This window comes from Gigantopelta aegis, chromosome 3 (assembly GCF_016097555.1).
Source record: "Gigantopelta aegis isolate Gae_Host chromosome 3, Gae_host_genome, whole genome shotgun sequence".
NCBI lineage: Eukaryota > Metazoa > Mollusca > Gastropoda > Neomphalida > Peltospiridae > Gigantopelta > Gigantopelta aegis.
In genome coordinates, this window is record NC_054701.1 from 45,538,330 (window position 1) to 45,562,513 (window position 24,184).

Here is a 24,184-nt window from a genome sequence, read left to right on the forward strand (position 1 = left end):
AATTAAACAACAATGTATTACACATAAAGATAATAACAAATGAGATTTGCCAGTGATATTTAAAGCAAAGCAAAACTGAATAAAACAATGAGCACCGTCTTGGACACACATTTTTTTTGACTGGAATGTCTTCTTGATGGTACAGATCTGTTTGCAGACCGACTGCACATCAAGCGAATGCTTCACCACTGGGCTACGTCCCGCCCACATTTTGGGAGGAAACCAATTGCCATCACATTATGTACATGTAAGCTGCTCAAGCAGGGTGTTTGTATCTTTGATAGTAAATTGTAATCATGATGACTAGGCGGCTCCTTGTCGCTTGCATAGGAACACGCTGGTTCTTGGCAACACATGGTAAGAGGTCTTTTAACTAAATTGTGTGTACCTTCCTAGTGTGGTTTTCCAAGTTGTACATTTTGTAAATGATAACGTGAAATAATTGGGTACTTTTATCTTTCAGGTCTTGTGAAGATTGCAGAAAGCTTAAATTTGAATCTGCTTGCTCCAAGAAAAAAAATCTCTGTTCTGCTCATAGGGAATCATTCAGCAGGCAAATCATCCTTTATAAATTGGTAAGATACGTGGCTAAGTATGAACAGTTAGGTATTATAACCTATTTTGGGTGTCAGTTTGGGGGTTTTTGTAGTACCTTGTAATATATTTAGATTTTTAGGTAACCTGAACCAAAGGCTTGAGTGACCTATAACGATCGGTTTTCGTCCATCGTATGTAGTGCATTTTGGAAACTTCCTTGGCACAGGGAGAAATAAATTGAATGAATTGGGTCATTCTGACCCCATCCCCTCCGAGCATTCGGGCAGGGCTGAAAACTGGGAAAATCAAGCCAATTAAAAAACAAAATCATCTTTTTGTTCTTCCAGAAATGCTATAAATGAATAGATCGGTATTTAGTCTTCATATATGTAAAGGTCAATAATGATGGTTTATCTAATTTGTTAATGTCTTTAAAGGAGCTCAATCACGGATTTAGTGGACCTTATTTCTCTAAATATGCATTATAAATGGAAATTACATTCATTTGGAATACCAAACCTAGTTATTGTATGATCCAAAACATTTTAATTGAATTACGATCGAGGGAATTCCATGACAATTTGGAACTCTTCTTTAAATGAGACATTTAAAATATGGAAAAACAGACTTGTAGTGATGAGGCTATATATACGACAACCGTATAATGTATTTTTGGATTTTATATAAACGATCGCCATGTATAGAGACCTGGCAAATGAGGGCCGGCTATATACATGGCAAATAGTTTTAAAATATATTATTTCATGACGAAAATAACCGCGAATATGCTGAAATAAAATAATAAACAGTCGGAACATGAACTCACCATTTATTATTATTATTATTATTATTATTATTATTATCAGGCGCGTGTGCAAATTATTTTGACTGGTTCGCAAAGTGGTATTTCGGTTTTAATGTATAGCGTAAAAAAAACCCAGTGTACTGTTGCATGTTTTGTTGTCCAAAGGTTGGCTAATTATTACTTAACTCAGTTGAATCCAGTTCTACGTGTAGGGACAAGTTCAGTCTGCCGTTTGTGTGTGTGTGCATACACGTTAATCTTGCATTTTTATAGCCAAAACTCTTCCAGATAAAACACCGCCCCTCCACGCCAAAAAGGTAGTAGTAGGCTCATAGTAATAGTAGTAGTAGTAATTGTGTATTATTATTATTATTATTGCTTTCAGATGGTTCGTCCTCTGGACGTTTCATCCAGGCGATTCGTCCACCGTACAATTCGTCCACCCACCTCTGACAATTCGTCCACTTGATTATAACATTTAGACCAATAAATCTAAAATGTTATTTCTTAGCCATTGAAATGGTTAATTATTTTCGTTTTGTGGTAAACTACTAGTATATGAAACAAACTAAATTTTACTGGCACTATCAACTTGTTATTGTCTGTCGGTGTCCATTATAGTACTTTATTGATATGTTGTTATTCATATTGCTCTTCAGTTAAACCTATAATTCTGACATACTATTTAGAAAACAAAGCTAGTAACTAAACTCTTGCTAAATTACCATTTCTACATTGCGATTGCTTTATTTATGTACACATTTCGTCCACAGACCTGTATATGTCCACACACTCGTACATGATTTTCGTTGTTTCTACTAGGAAGTTTGCGTCGGAAGATAATAGTCAATGCGCAACAGATGAAAATTTCATCTTTTATGTCAAAAATACCATAACGTGACGTTCGAAGTATCCAACTAATAAACAACGATATTATCAACATTCCGCTACCAAGTTCTATCATTTGTTACATCCATAAAATCATAAGACATCAGTAAGGGGTGCATATTGCCCTGCCCTCCCCTGCATGTGCTTTGTGGCCAAAAATAAACAAATAAAATAAAAATTTGTTGTCTTCTTTTTCATTTTATTAAGTATCAACATCAAATGTGCATTCAACTGTAAATGTCATTTATTAACTATAATAGACTATGTCTATCAAATTGTCCCCATCATACTTGGTAACCCCCCTTCTGCCGTCCATATATTTACTTAGTCCGTGGACAAAATATACGGTAAATAACTAATACAAAAACAATTACAGTGGACGAATTGTCCAAGAACAATTTTTAGTTGAGGACGAATCATCTTGAGTTATTATTATTATTATTATTATTACATGTATTATAATGTTGGTAAAATCACATCGCGGTGGGATGGGTGGGGGCGTTTGTTACAGAAACATTACATAAATTTAGAGGGACCCGGGAGTGGTCTCAGCTTTACTAATAACCTATAAAAAAAATGTATTTTGAGTTTTATTGCTCCTTACAATTTTGAACATTTGAAATGTGACTAAATACAGCAAAAAAAACTTTTAGTCATATTTATTTGCTGTAAAATTAACTCTGTTTTTTAAAATTTATGTAAGCAGCCTCAAAATTGCACTCGGTTAAAAATTATTAAGTTCAAACTTCAAACCCTGTTAGTGTACTGTCTGTAGTTAGTTTCTCTTTCAGTTAATCTACCTCAGCAGCTGATAATTTGTAATAGTTTTTATTTATTTATTTATTCATCATCATCATTATTATTATTTATTTACTTATTTATTTATTGTTATTAATTTTGTTAGTACTGACAATATGACGCTATTCATATATCTATGGAAAATGTACACAAAAGGGTTCGCTAAATTCATATACTTCCCCACTCCCTCCCCTGTTCAGAAAATGCACTGTTCGTACAGTACTTAGTATGTATTCCTCCTGTTCCAGATGGTTTGGTAATATGGATCAATCAAATACATGTACTTATTTACCGATTATATACAGTGGAGGCTATATACACGGCCTTCGTATATATAGTCACATCGTATATAAATAGTCTAGTTCAGAGTATTCTTTAAAAATGTAACAATTCCTATCTCAAGTCAACTGTTATGGCATATTTTGCATGATAGTGAATTTGACAAGGTGGAAAATGAAGGTGTTCATGATCCAGATGTTTAGAGTTTCTTGCGTACGACTAACAATAAATTTACCTATAGATGCAAAGGCCTAACTAGTTGAGATTATCGACGTTTAACATGCTTCTGTTACTAAAATAAATTAATGTATAAGCTTATTATCATTCAGTACATGTTTTTATTAATTTTTAATAACTTATTTTCATTGTTGTTTTTCTGTTTACCCTACGTCGTAGAGGACGGTCAAGTGTTCTCTTTACACGAGCTTGGTAAATCGTTTTGATACTGCCGTTATTCAGGGAATGCCCGTCACGTGACTCGAAATAATACGTCACACCTCTGCACTCCAAATAGCCATTATTTTTCACAGAATTATGGACTGTACCCATAATTCAATTATTTTATAAAATATCAATAATAAGTGTGATATGGTGGTCATATAGATGGTTCAGTAAAGTACTTTTAGGTACAAATCAAATCTATACACTGGTGGCACCCAAGTCAGCGCACCTAAGCATCTGTGTTATATTTTAAAGTTAAACTATTTCTTTAAAAATATTTGTTTCACCGCCACAGTACAATGGAACAATAAACGTGTAACAACTAAAGTTATTTTAATTTTAATGTTTTTTCAACTCGAGTAATAAGCGCATTTTTAGTGGGACCCCCCTGCATTTACTGGCCTGCATGACGGCACATAAGTCTGCGCAGCAAACATCAAAACAACCACTTCTGTCGCTAATGTTTACATAAAACAGCAACAAACAATGGATCCGACTTTTATACGTTCTAAATAACAAACACTTCCTGTTATAGTCTGTTTCAGAAACATTTAGATTGTGCAAATGAGATAAATATAAATGGTGTTCCATGCTCCTTAGTTTGGACAACACAAAATGACAATATAAAAAAAAGCCAATATAAAAAAAAGCCAATGTAAAAATATTTGATCATTATTCAACAAAAATTGTCTGTTATTAACTGTGTAAATGAGCACAAATAGTGTTCGTTAGACATATAGGACAATCAGTAATAATTTTGAAACAGACTATAGCTTATATAGTCTATGCTGTAAATGCAATCTTCAAAGTCTGTGTGCAGCCATTTTGCAATGTGTCACTCGGAGGGAAATTCAAAGTATGCTTGGATGTTTACGTCAACAGATAATATAAGACATTCATTTCATTTATGGATTCGTAAATTACAATAAGGTATGTATTGAAGCTTCTATGTAAACTTGTGCAAGTTAATATACAAGATTGATAATTACAGTGGTGACAGACATTGGTTGACAGGTGATAGAAAAACACGTTGATTGAGGCTGACAAAAGTATACTTTTAGTGCATTAATTCAGAGTTTTTTTTCAATAAAAGTGTTATCGACCAGTTTTATACATATATTCACAATCAAGATGTGTTGTTTTATCAACGGTTTTGTGAATTAAATTAACGTTGTTTGTTTGTTTACAGACATACCCCAACACTTGTTTCAAGACGTAATTAACATGCGCAGACTTTTGTGCCGCGCAGACTAAGGTGACATGAGTGTATATTGTCATATAATACCTTGTCAATAATTAGGTCAACCATCTGTGAGAGAGCGCATTTAATGGGAGTGAAGTTTACTATAGTTATATAAAGTAATACATCTAATTTCTCAGTCTTCTCCAAAACTACTTGACCAGTTCCAAGCAACTTGGGCTTGACGTTTCCGTGGCACATGGAGAAACAAATGATTGAATGTGGTCATTCAGACCCGCCATGGGCTGAAGGGGTAGGGTCCAAAAGAAAACTATTAAGCCGGTTTAAAACGGTCTTCTCTACTTCTAAGGGGCAGGACGTAGCTCAGTGGTACAGCGCTCACCTGATGCGTGATTGATCTAGGTTGGATCCCTGTCTGTGGGCCCATTGGGCTATTTCTCGTTCCAGCCAGTGCTCCACAACTGGTATAACAAAGGCTGTGGTATGTACTGTCCTGTCTGGGATGGTGCATATAAAAGATCCCTTGCTGCTAATTGAATTAGCCCATGAAGTGGCGAAAACGAGTTTCCACTCTCAATATCTGTGTGGGCCTTAACTATATCCAACACCATATAACCGTAAATAAAATGTGTTGACTGCATCTTTACATAAAACATTTTCCATCCTTCCTTCTCTACTTCAAAAATGCTATAACTGAATAATCTTAATTCATATAATGTTATGTAAATGTCTATATATGGTTTATCTGATTTATGAATGTCATTAATATAAGGTTTGTCCCTGAAAAGGGGGTGACATTTTTCTATAGTTATATACAGAGAAAAATATTTAAGTTGTTGTTTGATATCCCAGTGGTAAGCCTGATGTGCAGTCAATCTAAGGTCGATGGGCCCAATGGGCTATTTCTATCCATTAAAAAATAATAAAACCATTTAAAAAAAAATCTTCTCTACTTCAAGAAATGCTATAGCTGAATAGTCTTTGTATATTTAAAGATCAATATATACATGTATATGGTTTATCTGTGAATGCCATTAATGTCAGGTTCCCAAGGGGGAGAGTGAATTTTATTATATTGAAAAAAAATGCATTTAATTTCTTCAGATTAACATGTATTAGACCATTTCCAACTAAAATTGGTGGGAAGCTTCCTTGACCCACGGAGAAAGAAAATTTTGACACACAAACACTCCTCGGTGGTGGGGACGAAAAGGGGGAAAATTAAAAAATATATATCTTCTTCCATAAATGCCAAGCCTTGAGACATGGAAAAAATTAATTTGTGAATTTGGTCATTCTGATATCCCCCCTCCCCTAAGGGAAGGGCAGGGCTAAAAAAGGAAACAAATTAAGCCAATTTAAAAAAAAAAAAAAATCTTCTCTACTTCCAGAAATGCTATTATCAAATAGTCTTTATATATGTAATAGTCATTAGATGGTTTAATAATTGTTGTATAGATCTTGTTAAATACATTTCCTAAACCAGGAACATTTTCTAAATTTGATGGGAGGCTTCATTGACCCATGGAGAAACAAAATCATGACTTTAATCATTGTGAAACACCCCCATTCCCATCCCCTGGAAAATGGGTATCGTGCATTCTTTGAGTCTGGTAGATGAGGTCAACAATTTACTCAGGTGACCGTTTAGGCCCATGGACCTTTTGTTCTGTTTTGGCAGAATTCCTCAAATAATTATGCCTGCATTTGTCGATATTTACAAACATTCGTGAATCTTATAACAGCATTGACCGCAAACGAGCATATCAACAAACACATGATAAAACTATGTACCAATTGCCTTCAAAGCAGTTGCATGCAGTAATTTCAATGGTTGACCTATAAAAAAAAATTGACTTCGTAGTTTATCAACTTGTTTCAGCCAGTGCACCACGACTGGTACATCAAAGGCCATGGTATGTGCTGTCTTGTCTGGGATGGTGCATATAAAAGATCCCTTACTACTATTGGAAAAATGTAGTGGTTTTCCTCTAAGACTGTCAAAATTATCATATGTGCTCATTAATGTGTCATTAAAACAAACTGTGGTCATTAGTAGTTTATCAATGTAGGTATATTGGTATAAATTAATGGAGATACTGGTTATTTAAAAAGTGAAAGAATAAATCAGTGAAAATTTTCTTCAGTATTCAATACAAAATATGACAGATCACAACATTATGCTAAAGCTTGCAACCTATGACAACCCACAAAATATGCCTACTGGTCACCCTGTATAAAAATTATGGAGAACCTTTTTAAAAAAAAAATCTTGTTTATTATTTAGCAGAATGAAGAGTAACAGTTATACCAGTAGGGCATGTGTCTGCACAGTTTAGAATATAAAATCATAAATGTATGGGGAGGGATGCAAATCTGTGGAAAAGTGCTTGCCTTGGGTGCAATAGGTAGTAGAATTTATCTTCCTTGATGAACTCGGGCTTTTTCTGTCTTAAACTTACTTCGAAAGCTGCTGTATGTACTCACCTGTCTATGAGAAAGTGCAGATAAAAGATCCCTTGCTGCTGTTTTGTTGCCTATGTGGTGGCAGCAAGCTTCCACTCTTGATCAAATGTCAAAGTAAGCATGTAAGCATAAAACCTAATAGCTGTAGTTTAATTAAAATGTGCTGAGATGTCATTAAATTTTGTTTACTTTCCATTCCATAAAAGGATTGGAAAATTCGATATTTGCAAACAACTATGGTGGGATAAGTAAATTGGTTTTACAATTTTGTAAATATTGTCCTCTTTCAATTGTACTTCTATTAATATTTCAGCAATTATTTTGAATCCTGAACAAACAAAACAATGCATGCCTAAATACATTTTGTGGGGTGGGATTTACCTCAGTCGGTTGAGCGCTCACCTGAGGTGCTTGTGTCTCAGGATCAAACCACCTCCGTGGATCCATTCAACTTTCTTTCTTTTTTTCAACCAGTGCACCACAATTGGTCCAAGGCCATGGTGTGTGCTTTCCTGTGGGAAAGTGCATATAAAAGATCTCATGCTGCTAATGGAAAAATGTAGTGAGTTTCCTCTGATGACTACGAGTCAGAATTACCAAATGTTTGACATCCAATAGACAATGATTAATTAATCAATGTGCTCTAGTTGTGTCGTTAAACAAAACACACTTTTCTAAATGAAATTAATGTTTATTAGGTCAGAATTATTTTATTTTTTGGTCTTTGGATCTGTTCTGATTTATTGAAATTGTAGAAGAAATTATTGTTTTTGTCTCGTCCCTATGAAGTCAAAAGGCAACATATTAATACAGTGAAACCTCTCAAGATCGGACCATCTGTAAACTGGAATTCCCTCAAAACTGGACATTTTACAGAATCCCTTTTTAAAAACCAGGCCAGAACTTAACCTCTTAAAATCAGACATTTGTCTTGGTACCAAGGGTGTCCAGTTTAGAGGGATTTCACGGTCTTACTTTTCCATCAGTGAGGAATTGTCCATGGGGGTCAACTTTAGCTTTTAGTTCACTGTTAAAGTTTCAGACCTTGTCTTTTAAGGTACGCGATCATGCTCGTATAGTGCACATACTTTCAATCTGGCAAGTGTGAAAAATAGCGCACGTAAAATAATTTTGTATATTATAAATATTCCCACTATTTGTCTTATGTAGCTGATAGAAAGACCTGTTTAATAATACCAGAAAACAAGTGTCGTGCACGGTGGCATCCATGTAAGCTTTTAATATATGACTGGTACTTCTGTTTGCTAGACAAATCAGAAAACACTGGTTTAATAAACATCTTCGAAGACATATCAATCCGATTAAAACTCCTTTGCCTATTTAATTTATTATTTATTAGAAACCATCCACTTTTGTAAAGTCACAATGTCTGATATGGCTAACTCATTTATACTGTTTATATACATGTAGTTATGAAAAAAAAGAAAAGGAATTGAATTAAATAGTGGCTTCTGTAGCCAAATGAATTCATTATGGAAATCAGTCAAGTCGCTAAAATTGTCTCGATTAGTTCATAACTGTTAGCATACAAAGGTCCCGAAAATGGCAAGCGTATAACTTTTACTTTCTTTAAAAAATAATTGATGAAATTTAGACAGACAAATAAGCCTAGGTTTCATTTACCAAAAAAAGTCCTTGTTTTACGTCTATTATTTTTCATTTTTTATCTTTAAAAAAATAATCAAATAAAACTTCATTTAAATATTTGGATTTCAGCCAGGTGTTAATGAATGTGCATCTGTTATTTATATATGTATATATAACGGTATGTACAAACTATAATAACAGTAATCATAGCCAGGGTTTCTGCCAGAGGGTAAAACAGGTATGGTCCAATACCCAAATGTTTTGCAGATTTTATTTTTGATTTTTTTTTACAAAATTAATTACTCTTATCATTACTGTATAATTTTCTTAACCCTAAAACTAAACTTAACCCATTTTCTTTCTGGAAGAGGCCCCCCATACCCCCTGTTGACTGGTTGCATTCAATTCCATAGCGCCATACCCACAAATGTCTTTCTGGCAGAAACAGTGATGGCCAACTATTTAATTGTTATTTATTTCAATGTTTGTTAGACTGTCACAGACCATGTGACTGGAACATGATTTGATGTGCAGTATTCTGTGGCATATTGACCAATCAGAGCAATCGGGGTCAGGTTATTTTTACTCTTGGAACTCTGGATGCACACACACGCTGGTCTACTTGACAACTTGTTTCACATGATGGTGTCTAAAATTATTGTCTTTTTTTAGATTATCATTATTATGGCATCCCATGTTTAAAATAAGATTTTTTGTAATGACAGATTTTGTTAAGGTTTTTATATATTTTTATATATTTTTTATCAACAACATTGGGACCATTCTAGATCAATAACATAATGCTGTCTTGACATAATGTCAGAGCCGTTCGTAACTGGTAGTAGTAGGTAAAATGAGGTATTGTAAAATATTGAAGGAAGGAGACTGGTTGCATAATTGTTGAATTAAAAATGCCATGTGAATGTCGAACCGATAGTCAATTAAACTAATAATTGTAGGCCTATGTTTAATGGGTTATTTTTTACGTAATAATAATAATAATATGAGGGATCTAATTCAGTCGGTAGTGCATACCTGAGATGCTTGGATCATAGTTCTAATTGAACCATCACCTCAGAACCAGTGGGTTTTTCCCATCCCAACTATCCTAATCATGTCTGTCTGTACATAATGAAATTCAAGACACGTTGATTCATGCACATGTTTATCTGCACGTTCATCAAACCCATCTAACACTGAAGAAGTATCTATAATTGGGTGAATCAAATTATCTGAATAGTACATATTGTAATTAATAAATCAAATTGTCTGCATCAGTGTATGTCATAATTATATTTCTGTAGCACTACTACTGAAATGTTTTAATAACTCCATTCCTAAAAGGGAAAACAAGTCAGACTGCACTAATGAACCAAACAACATAAAATTACAAGAAAACATTATTGGTTTATATGTCTCTATATTTAAATGTACCAATTACTTCATAAATTAATACGTAGCCCAGTGGTAAAGTGCTCGCTTGATGTGCGGTCGGTTTGGGATCGATCCCCGTCAGTAGGCCCATAGGACTATTTCTCACTCCAGCCAGTGCACCACGACTGATACATCAAAAGGCTGTGGTATGTGCTATCCTGTCTGTGGGATGGTGCATATAAAAGATCCCTTGCTGCTAATCGAAAAGAGTAGCCCATGAAGTGGCGACAGCAGGTTTCCTCCCTCAATATCTGTGTGGTCCGTAACCATATGTCTGACACCATATAACCGTAAATAAAATGTGTTGAGTGTGTCGTTAAATAAAACATTTTCCTTTCTTCATAAATTAATAATGCTTGATTTTTACTCGCCTTAGCATTTTGATGAGTAATTTTTTTCACTCGCCTAAGTATTTTGAGGTGTGCAAGTTTTCACTCACCATGGTTTTTCAAAAGCCAAGGACTGAAGTTTGCATTTAGCTCCATTTTTCACAAACTATAAGTCCTAGATCAATGAAACTGTTTATAGTTCATCACAATACATGTAAAGAAAACAAATATAACGAAATTTTTAATAGAGGTTTTTAAATAAATTGTTTTACTTTCTTCTTTTTTTTAAACATGCATTGAGATGAACATTTATTGATGCTACCATGTATCTTCGCCTGTTAGTCAATTTTGGTAATACGTAAAGATCCTAATTTTGAGCCCTGATAAAATAATTATTTTAATTTATTTCTTTTTTTTTTTGTAAGTTGACTCGTAAAAAAAAAACCAACCCCAGATATCAAAGCATTTATTTTCAGCTTTGCACATGGTATCCCATTTTCAAAAGATAATTGCACTGTGCATCTTGGTATTGTGCACAGACAACAATTTATTTATCAACAGGTAACTATGATATCTAGTGTAAAACTGAAAGTTCAACCACGTATATATCTGACATATTAACAATGTAAGGAGGATAACTGTTGTGGAAACTAAACTGGTTTTTGTAGCAAATGATATGCATTCCTGTTGCGACAGCAGGTTTCCTCCCTCAATATCTGTGTGGTCCTTAACCATATGTCTGAAACCATATAACCGTAAATAAAATGTGTTGAGTGCGTCGTTAAATAAAATATTTTTCTTCCTTCATAAATTAATAATGCTTGATTTTTACTTGCCATAGCATTTTGATGAGTGTAATTTTTCACTCGTCTTAAGTATTTTGAGGTGTGCAATTTTTCAAAAGCCAAGGACTGAAGTTTTGCATTTAGCTCCATTTTTCACAAACTATAAGTCCTAGATCAATGAAACTTTGTGTATAGTTGCACACGTGGATGTTCATCTCAATACATGTAAAGAAAAATATAATGAATTTTTTTTATAGAGGTTTTTAAATAAATTGTTTTACTTTTTGCAATTTTTTTTTGAACATGCATTGAGATGAACATTTATTGATACTACTGTGTATCTTTGCCTGTTAGTCAATTCGAGCCCTGATAAAATAATTATTTCAATTTACTTTTTTGTTTTTGTCAGTCGCCTCAAAAAAAAAAAACCCAGATGTCAAAGCATTTCTTATTTTCAGCTTCGCACATGGTATCTCATTTTCAATCAAGTCTCCTTGCATCAAAAGATAATCGCACTGTTCATCTTGGTATTGTGCACAGATAACAATTTATTTATCAACATATAACTACGATATCCAGTGTAAAACAAAAGTTCAACCACGTATATATATCTGACATATTAACGATGTAAAGAGGATAACTCTGTTGTGGAAACTAAGCGGGTTTTCGTACCAAATGATATACATCCCTGTTGCCTAGTAAACTTCATAGACCAATCTAAACAATTTTTTAATGAAAGCTGATTACTTATGAAGCTAATTATGGATGTGTCATTGTGTACATAGGTGCAAACGATTGTTTGCATAACAATTAATGCCAGTTACCCGATTTCAAAATAAACAAGGGCAATGTGTGGTTGATATTGTTTATTTTTCAGTATTAGTTATGGTTGTTATTTTAACTAAGTGAACTGCTGTCTTGGCTATTGAGGTTGCACGTTTTCCACCTGACATATTTGATAACCAAAACTGATTTCATGCCAATTTTTGTTTAATTTAATAACATATTTGAGTATAAACACAAGCATAATTCAACAATAAATCTGGCAAAATTACCCCCAAAACAGTAAACAAAAACAAAGTGTAAAAATTTACCATCTTATAAGTTGATCCCCTCACCAAGTTAAAACATAATATTTTGATGAAATTATTTTACTTATAGGCAAAGATATATATGGTACTGTCAGTAAATTTATGGTAGGCAAGATATTTAAGTCAACATTTTATTTTAAATCTCTGCTTTTAGAAACAACTAACAAAGGAGAGAAAAAATGCCTTAATTCGCATAAATCGGAATATGTGTTTCTGTACAAACTTTACCAGGAAAGCAGCAATATTACTTTTGAATGGAACTATACCTTAAGTTATAATCAGAACTTGTCATATTCAGTTAAGAGTTTGCCGATGATATCCCATTTGGGGCCAACCGAGATCAAATGACAATTTTAACCATGTTGTAACTGCATATTTTTTGTAAAACCATCTTAGTGTATTTGCCAACATGCTGTTTGGTTTGTATTGCCATAAATTGATTAGATGAATCTGATTTAGCCAAAGCTGGTTTAAGGATCAGCGGGGCCTGTAGCGCAAATAACAGTGAGGACCCCTTCCCAGGATACATGTATATATTTTGCAACCCCTTCGGGGAGAGGGGGAAAAATGACCTGAGGAAAATAAATGTACACATCACCGCAGGGCCCGTAGCATATGTTACTAGGTAAACTGGCTCTGGATTCAGCCAAACAGTTCCACATTCATCGGGGGAGGTAAGTTAATTTCAGAAAAAGACCCCGACCCACATCAAATATTTTCTTATTTTTTTACATAAGATGTTGGCATTCAGAGTTTACGCAACATTTACCATCAATTTCAAACAAAATAAATTAGACCACATTTGGTAACATGCGGTCTGCGGAGTAAATCCACTACAAACCATTATCAGCAAGATATTTTTTTTTATGCACTTTTCGCACAAACAGGACAGCACATACCATTGTCTGATACACTAGCTGTGGGTCAGTATTTAGCATCGGTTTCTTTGTGTATCAGTAATACTGTTTTATATCAGTAATACTGTTTTATATCAGTAATAATGTTTTATATCATGACTTGACTTGAGAATAATCAAACTAAAGGTCTGTATAATTTTAATATATACTGTTACAAATCACATTTAACTTTAATGGCACTTAGGAAATTAAAAATTGTGTTGCACCCGGTAGGGGACATATTTTGCTTTAGCAGTACTCAGGAATGCTTCTTTATTGACTGCTACTAGTGGTGCTAAAAGCTTAGTATAGTAGTAGGTAAGTAAATAAATAAATAACATCTATGAATTTCTTTGAGTGTCTATGTTGTCAGTAATGCGTGGTTGTTTCAAGACCTTGTTCTGCCATTGGCAAAATTCAAATTTTTAAGCACAGCTGGTCCATAAACTGTTCACACAACTGATTTATCCTATGTTTACACATAATATCCATGTCATAAACTCATTTGATACTGACTACTATTAAATGGGTTTTAGTGTCAATGGGTCATTTGTTTACAAGCTAACAATGCCTAAATATCAGACCGTAGCATTTTGATAACATTTAGTTGAAGTGTGTGACTTCAAATTACTTTTGTGTGATGATATCATATTACCGGTGGAGCCGATTTTAAAACTGATTTACTAAATTTATCAAATTAAAATGTTATTTTAGGAGTGTCATAGAATAAATTGAATTCGCTACTCAGGATTTTTAATATGTGAACAGTGTTCGAGATTAACGGTATCCTGATATCCCGGGGATACCAGAATTTAATTTTGGATACCAAACTTCAAGAACCCAGTATCCCACTGGGATACCATATAATACTAAATTCTCAGGTGGGATACCACATTTTGAAATGTTAGTATCCAACTGGGATACTGCTCAAAATTTTTAATCTCGAACACTGGTGAAATATTAATCTTGTCTAGTTGATCAATATTTGTCTTGGCAGAGCCCTAACAAATATCGATTAACATGGTTTCAGGGTTGGGGTTTTTTTTTAATAAGACTTTATGGAGAACAATGACAATGTACCATTCATAACTTGGCTTGTTGTAACCCCCGTTGGTGGGCCCATTGGGCTATTTCTCATTCCAGCTAGTGCACCACGACTGTTATATCAAAGGCCGTGGTATGTACTATCCTGTCTGTGGGATGGTGCATATAAAAGATCCCCATGCTGCTAATCGAAAAGAGTAGTCCATGAAGTGGCGACAATGGGTTTCCTCTCTCAGTATCTGTGTGATCCGTAACCATATGTCTGACGCAATATAACTGTAAATATAATGTGTTGAGTGTGTCGTTAAATAAAACATTTCCTTCCTTCCTTGTTGTAACCCCCTTGTAACTGAACAATTGCTAAATGAACTTGAATAAACTTATGTAAGTTTTGAGGTTTTAATAATAAAATTCAACTTGTATCTTAACTATATGAAAAGTCTTCCTAAAATTAAAAAAAATTTTTTGCTGATACCGTAAATAATATAGGTGGAAGGTGGAAATGTTTCCTCACCTATGTACAAAAGCTGCATATATTATGCAATGAAACATAACTTGGACCCCCAGTAACGGAGAAGTGAGTCAAGGGACACATAAAAGATTGTAAATTTTCTGGGAACTGTTCAGTATCATTAGTTTTATCTATTGAAACAAGGAAGCATTAATGTCTCCTGTGCTTATACTATTCAGGCAAGTTGGCCATTTCCGTAGGTGAACAAAATTCCAGGCAGTTCAGATGATCGGAATATTTTGGTAGTAGTGTGAAGTGCTCGCAATTTAACATTATGCATATTAAATTGCATGCGAGCAACCAAACTCCTGAATATGCTATAGTTCTGCTGTTCCAACAGCTTCATCATTATTCACCATCAAAAATATTGTGCTATTGTGTCGTTAAACCATTCAATCATTCATTCATTCATTTATTCATTCATGAAAAACATTGAAATTTTCTTTCCAATTTAAATTTCTTAAATTTCCAAACATTAACAGTAGTTTAGCACAGTTCATAATTCAAGCATAGAATACAGAGTGCCAGTTATTTTAAAGTTTAAAGCTTGCCGAACATTTCCCAAATATATATTGAAAGAGAATATGAGAATTTGAAAACGAGAGTACCCTAAATGGCTAAACTGTGTTGTGGGTCCAGATATGACTTCATGAAGATTACCAAGCCATTCACTGCTATAAAGAACAAATTTGTTCAGTATAAAATAAAGATTAAAAATAAAGATGTTTCAGTTGATGTTTCTTTTATTTCATTATTTGTTTTACTGAGTGTGTTAAATATAATTGTTTATGGAATGTTAAATTGCACATATAATTCACAATATTTACTACATGTACTTGAAAGGAAATATTGGTGTATGATGTACATATGTTGTGTTATATAATGTATTGATTCTGACTGTTGCATCTGTTGCTATACATGTTTTATATACCACAACTGTATATGTAATTCAGGGCTTTTAGATTATGGTAGCCCCACTCCCATGGCGATTGATATTCAGTGTTGGGCTAGTAAATAACTACTATTGCCATTCCCGACGGCTAGTGAAAGCAAAGTTGTCAAATGCTGCATTTAAGTCTGTTTTGTAAATATGAATATTATCAATGTGCTCTAGTGGCATCGTTAAATAAAACAAACTTTACTTTACTTTAAATATGAATATCCTACCCCTTCACCCCATCCCCCAATCTTAGTCCTCTTTAGGGCTTATTACTATTAGTAAAATCGTATGACTTAAAGTAGGGCTAGTGAATTTTAAAATCACTGATCCTATGGCTAGTGAATTTTATAAAAATTCTAGAAGCCCTGTGTAATTACATTTGTGTATTCAGTTTGAAGTCCACCAGACAACTGTGAGTGTTGGGAGATAAATTCATTTTGTCAGCAAGTCTCTTGGAAACCTACAGGTATCTCATACTGTTATAGTGCATATAACTTATAAGAATGCTTTTATTATTTTATTTCATTCACATTAAGCATGTTAACCTTATCTATGATCATATGATTTTAAAATGATCATCACTTGCATTGATGCCTAATGGATGTGAATGATTCAATTCAGTCAGTACAGCACTCACCTGAGGTGCTTGCATTATGGGATTGAATCACCTCGGTGAACTAATTTTCTGACTGGGTTTTCCCGCCATACCAACCCGTGCCCCACAAGTGGTTTATCACAGTCCATGATATGCAGTCCTGTTGCAGGCTTCCTCTAAGACTACATGTCAAAAGTAAACAAATATTTGACGTCCAATAGCTGATGGTTAATTTGTGCTCTAGTGGTTTCTTTAAACATAACACTTAACTTTTGATGACTAATGGTTGCTTAATAAACAGTTTGCTGAGGTGTCTGTAAATATTCCTTTCCATAAATAAAAATGTGGGTGGGTATTAGTTTACATGCAAGGCAGTTGGACCACTGTTACATTTTAACATGACAGATGTATGCCTATTGTTTGTAGTTTGTTAATGCCAAACCATTGTTACATAAGTCTACATACATATGCCATTGCACACCAAAATGTTAAGCTGGTGTCGAAACATTTTCTGTACCAGAGATTTGTTTCCAAATGCAGCTTTTATAGTGAATTAATAAAAACTTCTTGGCCCTTTAACATGATAAATGTTTTTAAGAAATACAAAAGTTGAAGGCGAAGTGGTACTAGTATTTTAATTTGTATAAAGTTTTTTTTATTTTACTGATAATATTGAAACAAGCAGGACCCGGTTGTTCAAAACAAAACAAGCGTCTAAACAAGAGTTAAATTTTACTACTAATTAAAAGATGTGTTGCTTGAATGATGATTAGCACTAATTCAGGGATAAAGCGGTTCAGACAAGTTAAATAACTGTGCATAAATGCCTAACCAGTAATTAAAAAGGATGAATTTCATTCCATTTGTATGCAGATTAGATGTGATGTTATTCCATTATACCAGTCCTGCTGAAACAGAATATCAGCATAAATTACTGTGGCATCCTAGTCCCACGCAAACTTGTTGATTGACATAGTTTAACCAGTTCAATGATTTTATGAATAATTAAAACATTAATTGTTAAAGGCCACTATGCCGTTTTTCAGCAGAGCTTTTCTAATACCAGTTTGCCTGCCATCGTCCATCAGATTTTCTTTTGACATCTATTTTCTATAATTTTTATTGGATTGTTCTGGAACCTTGTACAATGATACTCTGTGGCAGCCTCCACAAACTAATAAGAGAGATTTGGGAAAATTAGATTTTTAAATTTTTATTAAATTAAAAAAACATTAAATAGAAATTAAAAATTTGAAGAGTTTTGATTAAATAGTTCTGAAACAAGGAACAATGATTCTCATGGGCAGTCTTCACAAACTCGTAGATATTTGAACGTGTCCAAAAACAAAACCAAAAATTATTAGCAGTTTAAGATTGAAAAATTTTCAAAGTCTGAATGAATTATCATCTACTGGTGACAAAATCGAAAATTAAATAATGGAGGTCTTTAAACTGATAGGCCTCTTCTTTCTTTTTGTTTGTGATGTTATGAGTTAAATGCACTTAACTACATGTACATACTTGGGTGACAGTCAAAAGAGAATCAGGGCACATTAATATACAGGGTATCACCAGCTTGACGACCAAGGTATTTCTAAAATAAGGACAACTTTCCATTAAAGGGACATGCCCTAGTTGTTAACCATTACGCCGTTGTTTTTCGCTATTAAACCCATTTACTCACAAATAAAATTTCACTTTACTTACATTTTATTATTTAGAATATACATTTCCATTCACCTGAAGTGTTTTTTGGTAATCCTGGTAATCCTGATGTTTGTAATACCACAGAATGCATTTTTCATATTTCTTAAAAATGCACACGTCTGAGGAAAAAACATTGAGCAGACAAGGTCTAATCTATTTTTAGAGGGGATCTTCCCGTTTCAACGTCAGACGTTGGTATACGACATGACCGTTATCATTTTGGTTCGGTTTGCTTTCTCGTGCACGGTTCGCGCAATCAACATCCGATTTGTTGTCGTTTGCTTATCGTTCATTTGTGAGGTTTTTCTAAAGTTCTTGAACATTTTCATTAACAATAAAGTTCAGACAAGTAAGTATCTCCATACAAAACGTTACAAACCCTTAAAACCAATAAGTCTTACGATATCTGGAGAGGACAGAACAGTTGGAACAAGCCCAGAAGAGGTGAAAGGAACGCACCCCAAGTCTTGTGTGCACTCTGGGAAATTTGTCGTGACATAGGCATTTCTGTGCTTCGAGCGACATCTACCGGTGACATCAGAATACCAACTTTCAAAATTATTTCAAGTAATTGGGTCACGGGGATTCCCATGGTATTTATCGATATAAAACCTGCTTTTTCACTCTTATTTTATAAAAATGTAATCTAAGTGTGTTACTGTTTTGTAGATTCTGTGCTTGATTACCCTTGGAAATTTGCTTTTCCATTTCTGCTTTATAGTTGGAATATGTAAAGTTACTACCGTCATTTGAATTCTAATATCCGTTCTGCTCCACAACTGGTGTAACAAAGGCCATTGTATGTACTGTCCTGTGTGGGATAATGCATATAAAAGATCCCCTGCTACTAATCAATAAAAAAGAATAGCACACCGAGTGGTGGCGGCATGTTTCCTCTAATTATTTCTGTGGTCCTAAAACATATGTCCGATGCCATATAAACATAATTACAATATTGACTGCATTGGTAAATAAAACACTTCCTTTTTTTACTAACAGAAACATGCGAGTGATGGGATGTAGCATTTTAGATAACTTCACCCCTATCAAAATAAGTGTGTGTTCCACATTGATCAGACAGCAGCATTTTGGAATGTTAATTTTTCTTTTTCATAAATGTAGAGAAACTGTTCTAGTTTAAAATATGCCAGCCTATAAAAACAACTATGAGCTGTCAAATATAACATTAAAAAAAAATAGTATGGTAAGATTTGTTATATTTGTGTTCAAAATCAAAACCGTTCCACAATATCCTGTCATTGATCTTAAAAGGATGATTACACCCACCCCCACCCCCCACTATTTTCAGCCTTGTTGGTTTCTCTGTCTCAGAAGTTAGTATTTTTACATAACATCTACAATTGTGGGACATTATTTACTTTGTATTGATTAACAAACTAAATTTAACCCAGAGTTAGTGAAAACTAACCCTAGAAAGAGTTTGATAACCCAGTGTTTAAAGTGTGTTTCAGCAACAGGTTTTTTGGTTTTTATAATTAACCAATGATTAGCCAGCTCTGGTTTAAGTTAACACAAGATTCAGACAACAGTGGTCTTTGGGAGTGAAAACCAACAAATAAAATTGGAGTGGCCTTATTTAGTATGTATCGAATCTGATGGAGTTTAAAACTGTTTTCCAGGAATTTGGTGAGATTGTTTTATGTGGCTACATTCCAAATACTGTCTGGTGGCGATATATGCAGTCTACACATTTTTTCTTTATTTTTAAAAATTTTACATTATTATTATTATTTCTTTTTTATTATTCACTTCATTTAACTGGTGGATAGAAGCTTACGGCATTTATTTATGCAATTATTTTTGTGCAGCAAAACATGACAGTGTAATCAATATTTTATTCGAGTGGTGCTCTTTATAACGGCCAGACAGTGCTAGGATGGGATAGCTATTTCTGAAGTGTGGAACATGCTGCCAAACAGCAGACATGAAAATAATTTATTTGTGGATTGTATGTGGTAGCAACAGGTACATGCACATGTAGAAATAAATGCAGGCAGGTCGATGTACTCTTGCAAAAATCTTAATGTAAATATGTCCTATTGTCTGAAATACATGTATCTGAAATAGAATAAACTGTAAACTGTATACGCAATTTTAATTCCAGTCGGCCATTACCTGATATATAAATGACATAAGAATATGTGACACGGTGTCTTTTTGAATAGAAATGACGTCAAACTCTAATAACGTCGTTTTGGATATCCTTACATACAAATAAACTTATGCTTAACTTTTTTGTTTTCTGAACGATAAGCAACTTTCAATGTAAAGTTTCCATTGAAATGGGGTTTTTACTTGATGACTATGAATGCATACGTCAAATATGGATTGTCACCCTAAAACATTTACTTAAATAACTGACTCGTAACCGAGGAAATAAAAATCATAATTTGTCACTGAGAATTATTAGACAGTATATCATACTTACACAATGAAATGTTGTTAAACTACTTCCATCACAAGAAAAATTAATAATGTAAATTTCCATTTTGAACAGCTACACTACACATAAATTTCCATTTTTAACTCTGGCAAGGTATACAGTAATTGGAATGTTACAATCTTTCCTCTTTTTTATTTTAAAACCCCACAGTCCAAACACCACCACCACCACCACCACCCCCACCACCATTCCCCCTACCCCCATTCCCCCTACCCCCCTACTACTTGGTGATTTTATATATTGTGTAGGCTATATAATGATGGCGAATGCAGTCTATGGTCTGGCATGCCAGCGATGCAGCCACCTCCCTCACATGGATCAAATTCATTGCGTCTGATAGGCATACTAGTGCACCACTGCTCACCACCTCCTGTGCTGTGCCCACACTATTCCTCTATTTGGGTTGGGTCAGAGGTTACTGGGTAAGATGGGAGTTGAAAGGGCTGATCAGCTGATTGCATGGTTGGTAACTGCAGTAGCTTCCAGACAGGTTGACCTTAAGGTAGGTCACACCAGCCTAGTTGACCAGACTGGATTAGCCAGAGGCAAACACTATGGAGCTGAACTTAGGAGAAGACGGTGTCTCCAGCATTGTGCCAGACACCGTGAGATTTCACAGGCATATAGCACTAGATCAATACTCAGACAATTTTTCTAATCGGATGATCTATCAGATTTAGGTAACGTACGTTTGAAATAGATCTCTTTTCGCAGAGCGTTGTTTTTGTGCATTTTTGTATGTTCATTATGTAATTAGTGTGATCAATTTGCTTTTGTGATTTCATATTCTGTTGGTAAGACAGTTTCTCATGGATTGGTCTATTAAGGTAATCAGTGGTGGGTATGTTCCATCACCCATATACTATATATGCATTACATGTTTTAATATTTGTATTTTTGTTTTTTATTTTATAAATAGATGCTTTGTTGAAATATATGTATATATATTTTTGAAGAGTTTATTTATAAAACATGATATACACCAATTTTCAATTTTATAATTTAAAACTAGTAATAACAAATAAATAAAATTTAGTTTAGCATACTGTTATTTAATGGGTATCATGGAAGCTGATATTTCCCATACCTATTTGTGTATCCCAACTAATACCCTATTTAAAAAAAAATTCTAAGTGCTTATTCTAAGGTCAGGAGTTGAAAATGGCAATGGAATGTTCTGTGGGATGAGAGGGCGGGATGTAGCCCAGTGGTACAGCGGTCGGTGTGGGATCGATCCCCGTCGGTGGGCTCATTGAGCTATTTTTTGTTCCAGCCAGTGCACCACGATTGGTATATCAAAGGCTGTGGTATGTACTACCCTGTCTTTCTCACAATCAAATGTCAATGTAGCCATATATTAGACACTAAATAACCATAGTTTATAATACACTGGGGTGTTATTTAATGTTCCTCACTAACATTTGAGACAGTGTCGCAATTACCAAAATTAATGGTGAAAGGTATATTGTCACAGATTTAAATATCTTATTCCTCTAAAAATTGATTATAAATTAAAATTACATTCACACCTTACTATTGTATCACCCAAAATTATTTAATTTAATGCCAATGGAGGGAAATCCATGTCTGTCTTTTTTTCATTTAACTTATAACTTATGTTTGTGCTTATATCCAATTACAGTTCAAGCACACTGTCCTGAGCACATACCTCAGCTATCTGGGATGTCTGTCCAGGACAGTGGGTTACTTTTTAATGGTTAGTGAGAGAGAAGACGGTGTAATGGTCTTATACCTACCCATTGAGTCCTTAAAACTTTTTTTGGGTGGGAGTCGCTACCGGGCTGTGAATCCTGTACCTACCAGCCTTATGTCCGATGGCTTACCAGTAACGACGACACTAAGGTCGGAATCCATGTCAACCCTCCTGGTAATGTTTGTTTTTGAACCTTGGAACTTTAGTTAGCAGACCGTTCCCACAGACACGAGTGATGACGTCTTAAAACCTTTAGGTACATTTTAAAAACGTAAAATTTCCAAGCCATAAGGAATATTAATATATGTAATTGCATATGGCACTATATAGCATATTTGGCATCATAATGAATTTGACAGGTTGGAAAATCTTAATGGTCACATAATTCAAAATACAGTAAGTCACACATCTTTGTTGCAAATAAAGTAAGTTTTTTTAATGAATTATGGACCATCACCATAATTCAGTTATTTTACAAAATATCCTTAATAAGTGGCATACAGTGGTTATTTCTGTAGATGGTTGAATAAAGTGTTTTGCTGGTTTTATGTCAGGTATGGATCTGCTTTATTGTTTTTCAACACAGAAACACCCCAGTTATCTTGTATAAAACATGAAATTACGGTGAGTATAAAATAGTCCGAGAGCAAAACCCAACCAGAAATGCATGTATTTATAAATGTGAAGTCTGTTAAACACATCATTTTAAGTTGATGTAATACATTTGCTTACCAGTGTGATGGTGACAACAGCTAAAAGTCTTGACATTTTATCATTAAGAATGAATTGAAATGAGAAGGTCGATTACCATCTTTGAAGTGTTTGTAACTTGTAAATGTGAGATTTACAGAACTGTTACACAAGCGTAGTTTGGGGTCCATGTCCTTTGTACAAAATGCATGTATCAGATGGTGATGGTGATTATAAAACAATACTAAAAGCATCAGGTATGGGATCTTAATAGTGAAACATTTAAAAACAATAGTGTGTTAATAGTGCACCGTTTGGAAAAAACAAACACCACGTAAAAATAGTTCGGTTGAAAGCAAATCTTTTGAAGGAACAATAAACTTGTTCTTTACAAAGCTGACTTTACAAATGTGATTTTCGACTGTTTAATGATACCAAGTGAAATAAAAAATTTAACTTGTTGAATGGGTCATATTTTTGGTTTTACTGTAGATTTTTTTTTAAAGATAAAAATGCATTGTGAAATTAATGCACCTGTTGCCATCTTGTGTTAATTTCTCTCACCCTATTATTTCTTGTTTTACAGTAAGTTTATTCTGTACATGTTTATTTTCATAGTGTACATCAGCTGTCGACAAGATTTTATTGTACTGGGAGTGTCCCTGAATAAGGGAGGAATGTGGTCAAGTAGTAGAGTGCTCAATTGAGATGAGGCTGGGTTATAAGATTGTATGATGCACAATATTTCACGTGAGCCATCGTTCTATACAGCTTAGAATACATTTGAAATATTAATGTAGTATAGAACTGTTGTACAACTACTGCAAGTGTGTTAGGATTAGGTAATTATCAGGTTTCACAAATATAATTGACATAACCAAAAAATCTTGTGTACATGTAGATAAAAATCATGTGAACTATATCCAATTACTGATGGCAGTGGGGGATCCAGTGGCATTTT

General features: G+C 34.1%; 1 protein-coding gene across 1 annotated transcript in view; it reads left to right on the plus strand.

Annotated features, from left to right (window-relative positions):
* The window catches only part of LOC121368115 (EH domain-containing protein 1-like), an 80,141-nt gene that overhangs the window by 9,033 nt on the left and 46,924 nt on the right, over window positions 1-24,184 (plus strand). Inside the window, exon 2 of the mRNA XM_041492687.1 lies at window positions 464-575. Within this exon, the coding sequence (XP_041348621.1) occupies window positions 464-575 (112 nt within the window). The remainder of the gene's footprint in view (window positions 1-463; window positions 576-24,184) is intronic.